We start from the raw sequence: 16,325 nt of genomic DNA, 5'->3' as shown, positions 1-16,325 counted from the left end.
GTGTCAGAACATTGAATGCTGCCCTTCAAATATGCGTGGTTAATTCCACGCCAGGGATGTCTTCTGTGCTGGTTCCCTGTGTGTGTGAGCATGGCTGGGTTATGGTTCCCGGTTGTTCGGCCACACATCAGTCCAGATACTGCTGTAAAGACATTTTTAGGTGAGATGAACATGTGAATCGGCAGCTCTGGGGAAAGCAGATTGCTCTCCACAATGTGGGGGGGGCCTTGCCCAATCAGTTGAAGGCCTTCACAGAAAACAGACTGAGGTCCCTAAGGAGGAATGAATTCTGCCTCCAGAGCTCAGAGAGACACTCTTTTCTGGGTCTTCCTCTTGCTGGCCTGCCTGGAAAATTCTGGAATTTCTAGCCTACCCCCACGTTTCCATGAGCCAATTCCTTAAAATACTTTTCTCTCTCTCTCTCTCTCAGCTATTGGGTCTGTTTCTCTGGAGAACCCTGGCCAGTGCACCTCCGTAAAGCCATAAGGAACAACAAAGTGTACAAAGCGAGAGAAGAGCCCTCGTCCAGACCCCGCTGACCGCATATTCAGATCTCCAAGAGGAAGTATTGCACACGAAACCTACAACAACGACGGTTTGTGGATGGTGCGAGCAGGACACACAAGGTTGTTACACCTGCCATGGTCTCAATGAGACTTTTCTGTATTTTCAAACTTCCCCCAAATTTAAAGGCAATTTGTTCCCCAAATTAAAAGTTCTGAATAATCAATGGTAAGAAGACAAACCCATGGGGAGCAAACCCGGCCGGGGGTGTGGACAGGTGGTTCTCGAAAGATGTGAATTGATGGATGCACAAAAATCATAAACGGGAAGGACATTAACAGGTGTTTGTCACCTGAGCCACTGTCCCTGGCTCTCTCCTGGGGACAATAGCGGGGCTGGCGTGGGCAGCCTGTGATGTCCTCACGGGCTCTTGGGAGGAATGTAATTTAATACATTTTCTGGACGTTTATTTGCCAACTATAGAGCAAGGCCTTCAAGTCGTGTCCTTATTTGGACCCAAGAATTCGAGTTCTGTGGTTGATCGTCCTATAAGTAAGCACATCTGTAGGAAAGGACTTGGGGACGAGTGTTCACTGCCGAGACATCCGGAGGAGCAGAGTGCCGGAAAGTCCCAGGGTCCAAACGCTGATGAAGCAGTGGTGGTATTTATTCAGGACAGTGTCGCCCAGAGCCATGAAACGGGGTCCCGGTCGCTCACTGCCGACCGAAGGTCACGGTTCACGACAGACCCACAGAGCCGTGTGCGAACAAAGGAGTAACGTCACCAACAAAACCCTGGGGTGGCTGTCTGGGGGCACCACAGAGACGCGTTTCCTTTCTCCGCCTCGTCCGTCCTTTACAAAACCGTCTTTAAATGGACATAATTCCACGACTTCGGAGCCTGCTGTCTGGGGCACCGCGGCCGGCCCCAGCCTCAGCCACCTCTCCCTGCGCCACCGGGGAACGGCCCCGGTGCGTCCCCTCAGCCCCCCATGTCGCAGCGTGCACACCCATGCACAGGTGTCGGGGGCCCCCTCTCTCTAGGCAAAGGGCTTGGGATGACGCCTGGAACATACCATGGAACAGAGAAACACGACTTCTCGTCACCGACCTTGAGTGGGTGGAAAGGGCCGTCGCCCCTCGAAATCACGCTCTCATTGCACCCACCGACTCTGTGAAAAACCGTTTCCAGGGCTGAAATGTTAGGGCCCTCTATTGCCACGGGGCTCGCGGTCGGCTGTTGGCCCCTGCCAACCTGCCAACCCCCGTGCCTCTTGCTTGCGAGGCCGGCTCCCCATCAGCCCACTTGCCTGCGCAGAAGTGGCCTCCCGGACGGTGTCGTCCCCACCTGGCCAGCACCTGTCTCAGGCAGACGCCTCCACCTGCGGGGCCGCCGTCCGGGCTCCCGCCCTCCCCGCTCCCGCATCTCTCGGGGCTCGGGGGCATCTCTGCAAACTGCACACGGGACACATCGTGGCCGGCAGTGGGCCTGCAAAGGAAAACCTGCAACTGTTTCTAGAGGAGGAACAGGCAGGCCCAAGACTGTCGGCCCGTTAGCTGCCTGCCACACACGGACCGCTGTTCGTCCTTCCCAAAACCGTGCCTGCCCTCCCATAAAATACACCGCCCTCCCCAATGCCCAAGCGGACGCCCCCAAATCTTACCCAGTTTAACATCCAGCTAGGAATCTCTCGGTCAGCCTGGCAGTCCATGACCTCAGTGACCAATGTCCCATGCCCGGTATGGAAGGGCAGAGAACAGGAAAGCCACAGACCACACCCCTGTGTTCTGCCGCAGAGCAGTGACAACAGGCACACACGCCCCGTGCAGGGGACGCTGGCGTTCCCGGCCCAGACCTGGAGGGAGCGCCACGTCCAGCCCCTCTCACATGCCACTCCTCCTCCATGGGCCACTCGACGTGTCTGGGGCTCCCGTGGCCCCCTGAGCCACCAGATGCAGGACGCCCCATCGGTGGGCCAGGACACAGTTTGGGGCTTGGGGGAACCCAGGACCTGCTGGAGGCTGCAGGTCAGGATCCCCAGTCAGCGCAGCGTGGAGTGGGGCTGGGGACTGAGCGCCCACTAAACTTACTCGGCTCTCAGAGCTGAAGGTGCTGTGGGTTCTCGCCACTCTCCACAGCCAGCCAGTCGACGACAACAGACTGTCACTTGGCAGCTTTGGGATCAGGAGCCGCGCTGTTTCCTAGCAACAGAACTCGGAGCCCCGCTCATCCCCCATCCCCAGCTCCCATAGAGGTCTGGGCCCGGCCCCCCGGGAGCCGCCAGCGCCTGCCGCTGCCTCCGGCCGGCCTCCCGGCTGTGCCTTCTGGTGACCCGTCCTCCCCTCGCCCTGCCACTGCCCTGACCAGCCGCCCTCTCTCCCGCCCAGCCTCCCCGGCTCCCAGACTCTCCACCACCCTCTGACTCCAAGCCGCAGGCACCGCGGGCTCTGTTCTCTCTCCTCTTCCCGGTACGGTCGTCCGGACCCAGCACAGACTTGGCCAAGACACTCCAGATCCATGAGTTGCTCCTGCCTGACCGACGTTCTTTGCTTGGACAAAAGCTGGTCGGGCTCCTGATCGTTCTCCGAGGCCCACCTGGGCACCTCCTTGTGCGATCTGGATTTAGCAAGAACCCTGCTATGTCAGTTCTACCAGAGCTCCCCCCCATCCCCCTAACAGCCGCCAAGGCTCCCCATCGTCCAATGTCCCTCCATGGAAATGCCTGGTCCCCGGGCCGGCCTGCAGCCACGGTCCTGTCAGGCTGGCGTAGCCAGAGCCCCTGATCCTGCAGCCTCTCCCTGACAGCACGAGCCCGTCCCAAGGGCCCCCTGTCCTTGCGGACGGCCCTGCGCCAAGCCTGCCTCACCAGCTTTCACAAGCGTCTTTGAATACCTTTTCCTTTTACCTGTCCAGCCCTCGTGTCACAGCCATGGGACACTCATGGAGGAAGCAGGTCGCGCCACACACCGCACCCTCCTTCCGCGTGGGGCGCTCCCCCACTGCCCACCCCCAGCATCGCCCTCCGACCTTGGCGTGACCCCTCCAGTTCACCCTCCCACACTCGACGCAGACCACATCCCTCCGGGAGCAGCCGTGCCACGCGGAGAGAATTACAGCAAACACGCCCGTCGGTGAGCAGCCCGCGTGTACGAAATGAATTAGGACACAATGGAAAATACCACAGTATAGCAAGAGTGTAAGTATGGTCTTGTGAAGCTGTCATGTCACGCGCGTGTGTGTGTGTGTGTGCGCGCGCACTTGTCCTGAGGACGGCTGGACTAACCTCCTACCCACTGGGCCGGAAGCTTCCCTGGCCGGCCCTCCCCGCGCACCTGCCAGGCAAGACTCCGGCCCCTCCCCTCGGGGCGCGGCCTCTGGGCGCTGCTGGTGCTGGTTTCCTCGTCTGTTTCCCAAACCAAGCCCACAGTTCCAGGGGCCAGAAAGTGTGTGTGTCGTGGAACTCGCCGCGTCCCGCAGCGGCATCTGGAAGGGGCTCGCGGCACGGACCGGCGTGCGGGACTGCCCACAACAGGAGACGAGATGGGATGGATGGGAGGCGACGGATGCGGCACATCGTGTCCTTTTTAGCAGGATAAAAGGCTTCCATCAGACCAGGGGGCGTAGAGCTAGAGAGGCAGGCCCCCCTCAGGGCGGGGGACTGCAGCGACTCTGAGTGAGGGAGCCCCTCCCGGCCTGGGGGGCGGACCCCAGCCCGACGCACCTGACCAGGGCTCCCACCCCTCCTCCCTCAGGCTCTCAGGAGCCCCGGGTCTGCAGCACCTACACACCAGCGAAGGGAACCAGCGTGCTGCGTGGGGAAGATACCAAGAAGGAAGTCAGACCGCTTGAATTAAACAGGAATAGAAAATTTACGGAAAAAATCATCCTGGACACAATGACATTACAGCCTCTGGTGAGGGCTCCTCACTGAGCCACCCACGGGACTGGGAAAGGTGGCTTGGCCTGGACTGGTCCTGTCTGCCTCAGTTTTCTCCGCACGGGTGTGTGTGTGTGTGTTATGTGCATGTGTATGGTGTGTGTGTATACGGTGTGTGTGTGTGTGTGTGAGAAAGGATGTGTGTGTGGTACGTAGGTACCGTGTGTGTGTGTGTATATGGTGTGTGTGTTGTGTGTATGTATTGTATGTGTGTGTCTCGTGTGTGTGCAGTAAGTGTGTGCTGGTGGGTCCCTCGCGCCCACAGCAGGCTCCGAGCAGTGGTGATCACAGGCTCCATGGTCTCCTCATAGGCCCAGCAGGCCAGGGCCGGAGGGGACGAGGGATGCTGGGACCATTTTTGCTTCAGGCCCTCTAGTGGCTCCTGGGAAAGGGTCTCCAGTTCCAGCAAGACCTCATGGGGTTCTGGGAGCCCTCCCTCCTCATGCAGGCCCAGAAGACCCCTGGATCAGGAAGGATGAGCTCATGTCAGAAGAGACCCCGACCCACGGGAAGCCAGCACTCGGGGTGGGTGGTGTGGCTGCGGACCGCAGTGCCCAAGTCTCCCGGGGGGGGGGGGGGAGCTCTGCTGAGCATCTGGTCTCGGGAGCTCGTCTTGCTGCAGGGACCTGAGAGGGAGGAGTGAGGTTGGAGACTCTGACCTCAAAGGACATCCTTGATCCTCTCTCCTCTTGTTTACAGGAATGAGTCCGTTTTGCTGATGATAATTAACTATGCAAATAAAATGAATTATACTAATTGTCATCCTGCTTACACAGTCCAGCACCTAGATGGGAGTTGGGAGACCCGAGACTGGGGCCTGGTAGGCGAGGGGCAGGGACACAGCTCGCCAAGGTCCTGGGCAGGGCGCAAAGGGCAAGGCGCCCCATGGAGGACAAGGAGGATGCTCGGAAGGGGCTTGTGTCCCTGCCTGGCAGCGCTGGAGCTAGGGAGACCAGGAGCTCTCGGGCGCTGACCTCAGCTGACTCTGCAGGGCTCTGAGACTGTGCTCTTTGTGGGTTCGAGACACCAGCGCACGCACGACCCAGAACAGCGGTGAAGGGCGCATCTGGGAAAAGGGCCCGAAGCACCCTGTACTCACAGTAAACTCTGGGACCCGGCGTCGCAGGCCTCTGCGGAAAGGAGTCGGGGCTCGTGGGGCCCACGGGCCACACAGCCCAAGTCCACAAACTTCGCGCTGGCCAGGCCTGTCCTCCCGGCGCGGTGCCCAGGCAGCGGGCGCGCCCGGCCGTCTCTGTCGCCATCCAGAGGCGCGGCTTGGGCGCCGCGTCCCCTCGGCCTGCCTCCCCCGCCAGTCCCGGGGACCGCGCCGGGACCCCGCGGCGTCGGGCGCGCGCACCGGGCGCGCCCCTCCCATTGGTGGCCGGGCGCGCCGAGCCCGGGCGCGCAGCGACGCCCAGAGCCGCGGGGCCGGCGTCCCCGGGCTCGGCGGGCGCGGGCGCGGGCGCGGGCGCGGACGCGGGCGCGGGCGCGGCGCGGCGCGGGGCGGGCCGGCGCGGGGCGCAGTGGGCCGGAGCCCGGGCGCGGCGGCGGTGGCGGCGGCGGCGGAGGATGGCGCGCGCGGGGCCCGCACGTGGAGGCCGGCGCGGGGGCGCGGGCAGGGCCGGCTGCTGAGACGCGCTGCTGCCCCCCGCGCGGGCGCCGCGGCTTCAATGGCGCCATCGCCCAGGACCGGCAGCCGGCAAGATGCGACCGCCCTGCCCAGCATGTCCTCAACTTTTTGGGCGTTCATGATCCTGGCCAGCCTGCTCATCGCCTACTGCAGTGAGTACCGCGCGGCCGGGCCCCCGCACGGCCCTCCGGCCCCGGCCCCCGGGCCCTCCCCCGCCCCGGCCCGGCCCCGGCCCCGGCCCCGGCCCCGGCCCCGGCCCCGGCGGCCGCCAGGAGTCGGTGCGGAGTTGCCGGCTCGCGGCGCGCGGTCCCCGGGTCCCGCCGCTCCCCGCTGGGCCAGGAGGGAGCGGGGCCGCCCGGGCACTTCGGAAGCGGGCGCCCCCGCCGAGCCTCCCGCCCCGACTCGGGGGCAGGGCCCGGGCGCCAGGCCCCGGGTGGCGCGGCGATGCCCGGGGCTGCCCGGTGTGCGGCCGCCGCTCCCGGCCCAGGCCGAGCCGAGCCGCGCGCTCCGGAGGCGGCGGCAGGTGCGGGGCCGGCGGGCCGCACCGCGGGGGATGTCGGCGGAGCGCCCTGCCCGGCGCCCTCCGCCCGCGACACTCCCGCGGGGGACGGGGGCGACGCGGCGGCCGGGCCGGGAGCGGGGTGTCCCCGGCGGGAGCGGGGCTCGGGCTCGGGCGCGCGGCTGGAGCCTCGCCTGCCGGGGAAGCCGACTCGCCAGGCGCGTCCTTAAAAAAGAGAAGTGAGGGGTGGGGAGCGTGGAGGGGCCGCCGCCGCCGCCGCCGCGGGCATTTCTGGAGTCGGTCCGGGGCTCCGAGCCGCTGACCCAGCTGGTCTGGCGCGGGGCCGCGGGCTCGGGGCCGGCTGGGTGCGGGGGACCGGCGACGGGGACAGGCTCGGGGGCGGCCGGGGTCAGCGGCCGGGGGTGGGCTGGGTGGGGGTGGGGGGTCGCAATCCCGGGCGCAGCCCCGGGCCGCGGTGGGGGCGGGTGGTCAGGGCGCCGGGCGCACGCTCGCAGCCCGCCAGGGTGACGGGGAGTGGCCAGCGTCCTGGGCACCGGCTCGGGGGCCGGGATGGCACGGGCTGCTCGGCTCCCCGGCCGGCCGCCTGGCACGGGCTCCGGTCCCTTCCCTTCGGAGCGGGAGGAGGGGACGGGCGCTGAGGAACACCTGTCATGGAGAACTGCCATGGGCGCGGGAGGTGATGGAAAAATATGGATTCTTAAAAAAAAAAAAAGAGGCCAGCGCCGCGCCTGGCTCCCGCGCCACCACCTCCAAGCCCCGGCCTCCCGCGGGCAGTCCGAGCCCTCCGCTGCCCCCAACGAGACCACAGCGGACCACGGAGCCCCGGGCGCGGCGCGGTCTCCGAGTCCTGGGACGGCCCAGCCCGCCGGAGCCGCGAGGACACCGGTGCCCGAGCAGGCAGGGCCCTACTTCTTCCACCCCGTTGTGCATCGCCCACAATCGCAGACAACGGCTGGCGCCCCGCGCGGGGAGGGGGCGCCAGGCGGGAAGGCCCCCAGCGGGGTCGTGACGAGCTGCCCAGCGCGCACCGCCAGCACTGGGCTGCCTTCTGGGGGGGCCGGAGCTGGGGCTTGGAGCTATGGTCGCAAGGGCCCCCTGGCTCCCCGCGGCCATCTCGGCCCTCCAGCGGCATTCGCAGGGCTCCTTGGTGATGTGCAAAGAGCTGGTGAAAGAGAAAGTCCCAGGACCAAAGGGGGGGGCCATGTGAATGCTCTTCCTGGTGGTGTGGGGGCAGCAGGGTTCGCATCCATCAGTGTTAGGAAGGGGACTAGCTCCCTGGGCCTCCCCTGGGGCTGCTGTCCTTGGCTGGCTCTGGTGACAGGGTCCATGGGTCCCAGGGGAGAACTCAGGACAGCACTTGGGCAGGGGAGCGGTGGCGCTTCAGGTGAGAAAAAGAGCAACCACGGACGGTTAAGTGTAGGACGCCTTGGCGGTGGTTTGCACACACCACACCCCCACTGCCAGCCGGGGCCTCCCCAGCTCCCACCTTGTCAGTGTCCCCGGCCTCTGCCCACTGCACACCCCACACCTGCACCTGCACGTCACCCTGCCCCTCCCGTCCCAGGACTGCTGCCCGCCCCAGGCCGGGGTCAGAGAACAGCCCGGCTGCAGCCCGCCGCCCAGACACACCGTGGAACCCGAGATCCCCACCCACACGCTCAGCCCGCCCTTAGCAGCCTCCCTGGTGTTCTGGAAACAAATCTTCCAGCAGGACAAGGACATTTGGTAAAATGTCTTATTTGGAAGGGCAGAAATCATTAATAATGAAAGCTTGGGTTAACCACATTTTCATGGTTGTTGCTGTTTCCATGTAACGGAATAATTGACAGTAAGATAAGACGTTTACGGACACACCCCATTTCACCGGAAATGCACTTGGAGAAATTAAAACATTTTACTAAAATACAAAATAGACATAATAATTTATAGCGTGGAACGGCAGTCCTGCAGGAAAAAAAAAAGCATTTTTTTTTTTAGAATTGATAAAGCAAGTAAAATGCAAATGAAACAGTTCTTATGATTTCCATTCTCTTCTCCAGTATATCTGGGATGAATAAGAACCGTTAGCATCCTTGTTTGTAAATTGTTTTTGTTATCAGTCAGGATTTTTATTACCCAAAATGTTTCTGTGTTATGAAGCAGATATATTTGGATCATATTAATTAGGGAAACTGATAAGCATCATATAGAATTCAATTATCCTCCCTATTAAATCTGAGAATTTCTCCGCAGCACACAAGGTGTGCACTTTCAGGCGCGGCGTGAGGGAAACTGGGTGATTTTCTGGCCTGGTTTTCCGTGCGGGGATGTGGTGCGGGGACCCCGCGGCGGCGGCGGCTCCTAGTTAAGGAGCTGGGCTCCACCCTCCGGCCGGAGAGAGACCTGCAGCCCACCAACTAGGTTAGTTGCTATAGTGACACGGTCTTGTCATTTTTCTCCCATTGGGGAGCAATTGCCAGGAAGAGCGGAAAGAGGAAGGGGGTCCTTGGCGGCCGTCCCCAAGCCGCACACTCGGTGGCCTGCGGACGTCCTGTTGGCGGCAGGGCTGGCTCCGGGGTCCTGAGCTTGGGGGAGAAAGTTGGAAGTCCTTCCTCTTTCTTTGTATCTTAGAAGGAGCTGTGTGTGCCGTTGGCCCCCTGGCCGATCTGGAGCGGAGGGCTTGGCTAGGGTGGATGTGGTTCTCCGAAGCTGGCACTGGCCGGCCAGGTTACTGGGGGGGCGTGACTGTGTTGGGGTGCCCGTCGCGGACGACGTGGTCATCTTTCCGCGCTGCCTTACAGCACCGGCCAGCGAGGAGGATGGGGAACACGAGGAGCTAGTGAGGGGTCGTGTCCAAGCCTTGACTTGGACATTTGTGTGCGGTATTTAGTCCGAGGGGAGAAGCTCTGTGCTGTCCCCGCAGGGAACGGCTTGGCTTGGCGGACAGGTCCGGCGTGCAAATATTGCTGACGTGGAATTTTTTTATACCCCCCGTGGATCTCATCAAAATTGACTCGTAGCTTTGAGTTGAATCTCATGTCCTCAGCTACGACGATGAGAAGTTACCGACTTCTGAATTGTTTTTAATCCATTAGGACACTAACCGAGCGTGGGCTCTGTACTGTCGCATTTTCTTTATAAATACAATTTATTGCGTAGTTAGGAGAGATTAGAATGTGCTACTTTCCCGCTGTTCAGATTTTATTTCTGGAGTTCTTGGAGAGGTGAATTCGAAAATACTGGGCTTAATGAAGTGATGCCATTCAGAGGTTTCTTTCTCATCTTGGGCTCTTTGCGTTTCTTGTTTTTTTTTTTTTTTCCCCTTTCTTTTCTCCTGTGTGTTTTTATTTGATGAATTCCTGGCTGGAGAGGATGTGGCGTTGGTTTCTTTCAGCTTCCTAAAGATAAGTCACCTCTGCTTGTGGGGTTTATACGAGCTGAGCCGGATGCCCAGGCATCAGCGAGGTAAGGGGATGTCCAAGGAAGTGTCCTCCTGAGCACAGGCCCCCCGGGGAAGGGTGCTGGGGAACAGCGGTGGGGAGCAGGCAGCCCTGCTTAGTCCCTCCCGGAGTGTCTCCAGCCGGTGAGCACAGAGGACAGCGGATCCCCCAAAGGGGGCTGCGTCCCGCCGTGGGCTTGCCGGGTCTGCTCGGCTGGGGGCTCCCGGCTAAATCCCACCTCGAAGATCTTGGTCGGGACTCGCCACTCGACATCCAGGGAATGACGTGTGTAGATCAACTTTTGTGGCATAAAGTATTTTCAGGTGACTTTTATGGGCGTAATTATAGGGAAATGTTATGATAATGTGGCACTAGAAAAGGGAAGAAAAGCAAAACATTAAAATCCCCATTTCTTTATATAGCTTCACAGCTGCGCCGAATGAGAAGGGCTCCTTTCTGCATTAAAATGTGGTGCTCAGGAGTTAATGACCTCCACAGAATGCCACCTGTCACCCAGAGTGCCGCGGGTGACGGCCGAGGGATGGGGAGGAGGTTGACGAGGAGGGCCGGGACTGGGATTGGGGTCTCCTGCTCCTGGCGGGACGGGCGATGGGAGAGGGAGCTGCAGGGAGGCCGAGGGCCTGGGGACCTGCCAGTTGTCCATTCTTTGGTGTGGGGGGTGTCCCTGGCTGTCACAAGGCTAACAGAATCTGCTGGTGTCCCTATCTAAGTGCTGCCTTGCTCCCATACACGGACCCTGGGAGCTGGGGTTTGGGGCTCCAGAGTTCCCCAGAGCCCGGTGGCTCCTACAGGGCATCCCTCGGGATGGGAAGCCCCCCAAGGCTCCATGGAGGCCGCTCCTGGGGGTGGGGTGCTGCCTTCTCAACTCTGGTCCACAGCTTTACAGAGCAGGCCCAGGACTGCGAACTGAGACTCGGGGCGGGCAGCTCAGGCCGGCTGGACACCTGGGCTTTCCAGAAATGCCGAGCAGCGGGCTGCAGGTGGGGGCGACCGTTCTGTCCACCCCGGCAAGTGTGGCGGAGGGCTCGGGAGGCTTTGTAACCAGCACTTACTAAAATGGCTGCCAGGATCGAGTGTGCAAGCACCTCTGTCTGCAGCTCGGCGAGCAGGACTCCTCCGGAACGCCGCCTGCTCCCCGCGGCTCTGGGGAGGCCCTGGCCCCGCTCCACACTGGCAGCCTCCTGGAGGATGGCGGCCTGGGCCTGGTGGGACAGTGGCCGCGTAGCGAGAGTCTCCCTGGGAGAGAGCTCTCATCTCCCAGGGCTGCGGCCTCCCGTCGCTGGTGGGCTCCTGCTGTGGACCAGCCTCCCCTGTGGAGGGACGGCCCCCGGGGGTCCCTGCCTCGGCCCTGGCTCTCCGTCTGTGTCTGCTGAGTGAGCAGGAGAGGCCGATGGCCGGCCCCTGGCATCTGTGGAAGGCGGGAGACTCGGTCTGCAGTGGATTCAAGCAACTAGGAATTAGGGCTCCTGGGAAGGAGAGGCAGCCATGCTGGTGGCCCCCTGGGCTGGCATTCCAGTGGGGGCTGGACAGCCAGCACGAGGCAGAGGCGGCAGAGTGGGGGACAGGCAGCCTGAGCCAGCACACCATCGTGGTGTGACCACCACCCCCTCTGGTTGTGTCCAGTCCCAGCCTTGGAATGGGAGGAGCCTGTCAGGGGCGGCGGGCAGCTGCCCAGGGTCTGGTCCCGAATCCCTTTTCTACCCCGCAGGCTTCTCTTTCCCGGCCTTGAGCAGGCCTCTGCGTCGGCGGTCCCTGACCCTAGGCCGTGTGTCCAGTTTTTCTCTGAAGTGCATCTTGCTGTCCTCCAGGTCTGCCTTCACTGCCGTGACCCCAGAACCCCCACCCCGGACACATCAGCATTGTCCGCAGCGTGGCCTGGCCACCCTGGGACCCCACCTGCAGTTCCCCGTTGCGTTTAAGCTCTGCACCCCCTCTCCTGCCCTTCCGTGAGCACTTGCCCCTGCTCAGGTCACTCCGGGCCTCCCAAGGTTGGACCTTCCCTGCATGCTGAGACTCTCCATCCCCGTGTTCTGGCCTGGCAGAGTCCAGCCGCGAGGCCTCTGCCATGGGGCCTCCCCTCCTGGGGTGTGTGTGCGCGCCTGTTCTCGCCTGCACAGCTGTCCATCCAGTTCACGGCCAAGTTCACGGCCTGGCGCGTCCCTTCACACAGTGTAACACCCTGCAGCGGTGCTGAACGCAGGCGGCAGCCAGGAGCTGGACCAGGGCTGGGACTGGCCCTGGTGGCAGAGAGCCTCCTCCTCCAGGAAGCCGCCCCTGAACACACTGTCTCACCCCCCACTCCAGGGCAGCACCACTAGGAGATTGATTCTGGGGGAAACACTCATTGATCCGGTCACCCTGAACTGCGTGGGCTGCCTGGGCAGACCCAGGCCTGCAGTCCTGGGGGCGTGGCCAAATGCCAGGGGCAGGGCCGAGGTGCTGGGCGGAGTTGAAGGCCGGGGGCGGGGTCGGGGCGGGGGCGGGGGCGGGGGCGGGGCTGAGCTGTCTGAGAAAGGGCTGGCTGGATCCCCAGGACCTGTTGCTTCGGCTTCAGAAGTGATCAAAGGATTTCCACCGGGTGGCCGAGAGGGAGGCTGTGGAACCCCGGCTCAGAGCTCCGTCTTGTGAAGCACCATTGCGGGCCGCCGGCTTCCGGAGGCTTCCCCTGACTCCCCTGACCCCCCCCCCCCGACCCTCCCCCCGACCTCCCGACCCCCGAACCCCCCAACCCCTCTCCTTCGCGGGGCTCCCACATGCAGCGCCCGGCACCCTCACCTCCTCGGGCACCTGTGGCTCTGGTGCGTCCCCGCAGCGCACGAGGGGTGCCTGGCAGCGTCCCTGGGCCCTTGCCTCCAGGCCGGACCCCTGCTCTGGCCCTGGGTCCCAGCGGGCACCTCTGGGTCTGCAGGAAGACTGTGGCCTGGGGCTCCGCGCTGCTGGCTGTGAGGGCGTCCAGGCCCGGCACCCCCGGCAGGTGCACCGGCCTGGCTTGGCTGTCTGCTTGCCGCACTTCCCGCCCTCTGCAGCCGGGCGCGCACTGCCGGAGAGGCCGTCTGCCAGGACTGGAGGTGTCTCTGCACCTTCCCCGCACGTCTGTTTTCCGGAGCTGGGAACGGCCGGGTTCACGGCCGCTCACAGCCTGTGTGTGCCTCGTGGCTTCTCCGCAGGCAGCCGGGCTGCTGGTGGGGACGGCACCGTGTCAGGCAGCGGGCACACCTCCCATCCCGCCGAGACAGGGCAGGCCGCGTCCACCCATCTGCTGAATCACCCCGTGGACCCGTGGGCCGGCCTGTCCCCAGGCAGGATTCAGAGACTTCTGTCTACAGCTCAGTGGAACCCGTCTCATCTTGCCTTTCCCTCCAGAAAGTTCCCTCATAGGCAGGACCTTTGCTGCCTGGATGTGCCTTAATTTCAGTCCTTCTGGGGGAAGCCGGAGGTTGCTGCCCTGGTGGGGCGCCAGTGTGGCCTTCCTGTGTCCTTGTCGCTGGGCCCTAGGAGCCCTCTGCAGGGAGAGTGGGGCCCGCGGTCAGCAGGCGGGGGCAGGTCGGCGAAGCAGGCAGACCCCCCTCCCAGGATGCCCGGTGAGACTCAGGACATCAACTTGTCCAGCGCCGTCCTCCGAGCTTCTTCCTCCCTTCTTTCCAGGGTGAAAATGAACCCCCGCCCTCGTCCTCCACTGTCCAGGAGTGGGCACAGAGGAGCCCCCGAGCCCCCACTCGTACCTGTGCGGGCTTCCCTGCAGCCCCCAGACCCAGCGTGCATATCCTGTGTTACCCTAGACCGCGTGGTCCTGAGCTGAACCTGTGGCCGCCCCCTGCCCGGTCAGCCATCTGGGAGACCCCTGTTTGGTAAGACAAGGAAAGGTCAAATGTGGCTGTTCCTAAGCATGTTCTCAACCTGCAGGACGGGACCCACAGTGTGGCCCATCGGGAGTAGAGCTGGCGTGCCCCGCGGCCCCCCTCGCCCCGTGCCGGCCGCTCCCCCTGCCCCAACCCTCTGTGCTGTGTGCTTGTTTGTACACACAGCTGTGGCAGGGACGTGTCGGCGAACAGCAAAGACACGTTCCATAGCCTTCCTTCGGGGCCTCAGTTTCCCTCCCAGAACTGATGCTGCTCGTGGCAGTGCCGGGCCAGGAATTTATCACAGCGACAGCAGAGGCCAGTCTCCTGGGCCGCGGAGTCAGACATGGAGGCCAAAGACCACAGGGCAGGCTCGCCTGGGCCCTGCCCCGCCTCGGCCCCATCAGCGTGTTACGGGGACAGTTGTTTGCTTTCTGCTTCAGCTCTGTGGGCTGCAGGGCCCGTGGGACTTCACCTGCGGTTCACGGGATGGAGTAGAGCCCTGCTGGACAAACAGCTCTAGTGTGCTTTCAAGCAAGGGCTGGGCCGCTCGGGTCACCTCGCGCCGAGAGAGCTCCTTGCACATCGATGACCCGCTGCCCCCGAGCTCGCAGGACGTGCAGGGACCCTGCACGCGGAGGGGAGCCCGCGGCACCAGCGCTGGGCCCACTTCCGCCCTGGCTGAGCTGGAGGGTAACCCTTGTCACAACGTTCCCTGACACGAAGCTGGCATGCCAGGCTCTTCCCGGAACGAGGTGGCTAATTGAGAAGTGAGTCATCTGGGATGTGGCTGTAGTAACGCTCCTCCGGAGCTGGGTCCCACTTTCCTGTGGTCCCTGCTCTGGCTGACGTCCCCCCCGTATCACAGAGCGCCACCTGCCAGAGTCGCCTCGGGGCTCCCTGCCTTGCAGACCAGGGAGCGGAGGCCAGGAGGTGCGTCTGGGCCCTGCACGACGGCCCAAGGGGTGGCTGGTGCCGGGCGTGTTTGCTGTTCACCCTGCAAGGGGAGAATAAGGAGAAGAAATGGGGCGTGTGCATGGGGTCCCGGCCGGGGCTCAGCCCGGGAGGTCTGGATTCGCCATCCTGCCCCACTGGTGGCCAGAGCTCCCTCCCCAGGGCTCCCTGTCACTCTGACTCCGTGGCCTCCACCTAGAATTCCCAGCTCTAGACCAGCCAGCCAGGCCCTCTAGGCCACACCCTGTCCTTGTCCCCACCCGCCAGATGTCCCTGCCACTGTGACCGCAGGTTGTGAGCCTGCAGCACCCCTGCCTGGGGTGCTCTTCCCCTCACCCCAGCGCTCTCCCTCCCCGCCCCGCAGGACTGGGCTCACCCCTAAGGCAAGAGCAGCGCTGTGGGGCAGCGTGGCCTCCCTTGTGCCCGGGCCTGGCTCCTGCAGCAGCAGGGAGCAGATGCCGGGCCCGGTCACCAGGCCGCTCTCTGAGCACGTCCTACACGCGGGCTCACACGCCCCACCCTTGAGGCGCGCTCCCGCGGCTCCGTGTGCTGGGAGATACTGCCGCATGGGGAGGCTCCGGCGGCTCTGCTCGGCTCCTGAGTGCCCTCCCGTCCAGACACATCTCTGCAGGGAAGGGTGCTTGGGAGGCCCAAGGCGGGGGCAGCCGACGTGGGGTACGGGTGGACACGGCAGCTTCATAGAGGACAGAGCTCTGCGGATCCCCGGGTTTTGCCCCTGAGAGAGCAAACTCCGCACCTTGGGGTGCAGAGGCATCCGGGGGCAGGAAGCTTGCGTGGCAGGTGCAGGGGCTCTGCTGGGCCTAGGCCGATGCCTTCCTCTCGTCGGAGGCACACGTGAGCTGGTGTTGCTGAGCTGGGAGGCCGTGCGGCCGGCACACCCGAGCAGCGGCCAGCAGGTCCTGACCGGTCCCTGGGCCCGCACACTGGGAGCGGTGCCCCTGGGGTGGGGTGATGTCGTGGCCCTAGATAGGGCATCGGGAACCCAGACAGAGCGGGGGGAACCTGGGGAGCCTCCGTCCTCTGCCCTGGAGCAGCAGACGCGAGCAGGAGGGTGAGCCTGGCCCGTCTTCCCTCGGCTCCAGCGCTGGGTCCAAGGCCCCCGTGCTCGGCCGTGGAAGCCGTGCTGCTGGCCACCTCGTGGGCCTCTGCAGGACAGGACGACCGCGGGTCACCTCGGCTCCGCAGAGATGGGGGTGGGGTAGCCAGGGCTCTGAATTCTAGGGATGGTCCTTCGCGCAGAGGATCCCGCCCAACCCCGCCTCCCTTGTCTTCCTGTCTTGAACTTCAGAGGAGAGGGGCCGGTCCATGCCGCATGCGGGCGCTCCAGTGCCTTTGCTGACCGCCGGGAGGGCCGGCCTCTTGCCTCTCCTTCCCCGTCTCCTGCGGGTTTGCTTGCAGTTCAGGAGCAGCTGGGCCGTGGCCCAGCTCTCATGTGCTCTGAAAGCCCACCGGATGGGGGAGGGCGGGGGGTCCACGGTC

General features: G+C 63.6%; 1 protein-coding gene and 1 long non-coding RNA gene across 3 annotated transcripts in view; one reads left to right on the top strand and one right to left on the bottom strand.

Annotated features, from left to right (window-relative positions):
* Nucleotides 1–5,781, bottom strand: part of LOC309870081 — a 32,689-nt gene extending 26,908 nt beyond the window's left edge. The window contains exons 1-6 of one of the 2 annotated variants that reach the window (XR_014314481.1): nt 5,542–5,781; nt 2,596–3,121; nt 2,169–2,519; nt 1,815–1,993; nt 1,616–1,676; nt 770–1,358 (exon numbers count right to left, since the gene is read on the bottom strand). This is a non-coding gene — a long non-coding RNA (uncharacterized lncRNA). Of the gene's footprint in view, nt 1–769; nt 1,359–1,615; nt 1,677–1,814; nt 1,994–2,168; nt 2,520–2,595; nt 3,122–5,541 lie in introns of those variants that run through there. The other variant, XR_014314480.1, reaches the window with a different exon arrangement.
* A 245-nt stretch (nt 5,782–6,026) lies between these two features.
* The window catches only part of TAFA5 (TAFA chemokine like family member 5), a 169,070-nt gene continuing 158,771 nt past the window's right edge, over nt 6,027–16,325 (top strand). Inside the window, exon 1 of the mRNA XM_082742143.1 lies at nt 6,027–6,224. Coding sequence (XP_082598269.1) covers nt 6,113–6,224 — 112 coding nt within the window. The 5' untranslated portion in view covers nt 6,027–6,112. The remainder of the gene's footprint in view (nt 6,225–16,325) is intronic.

The sequence above is a fragment of the Mustela nivalis genome (genome assembly GCF_964662115.1).
Source record: "Mustela nivalis genome assembly, chromosome: 7".
In the NCBI taxonomy this organism is placed as follows: Eukaryota; Metazoa; Chordata; class Mammalia; order Carnivora; family Mustelidae; genus Mustela; species Mustela nivalis.
Note: the sequence above shows the minus strand (reverse complement) of the source record. Positions and strands in the feature narration are given on the sequence as shown.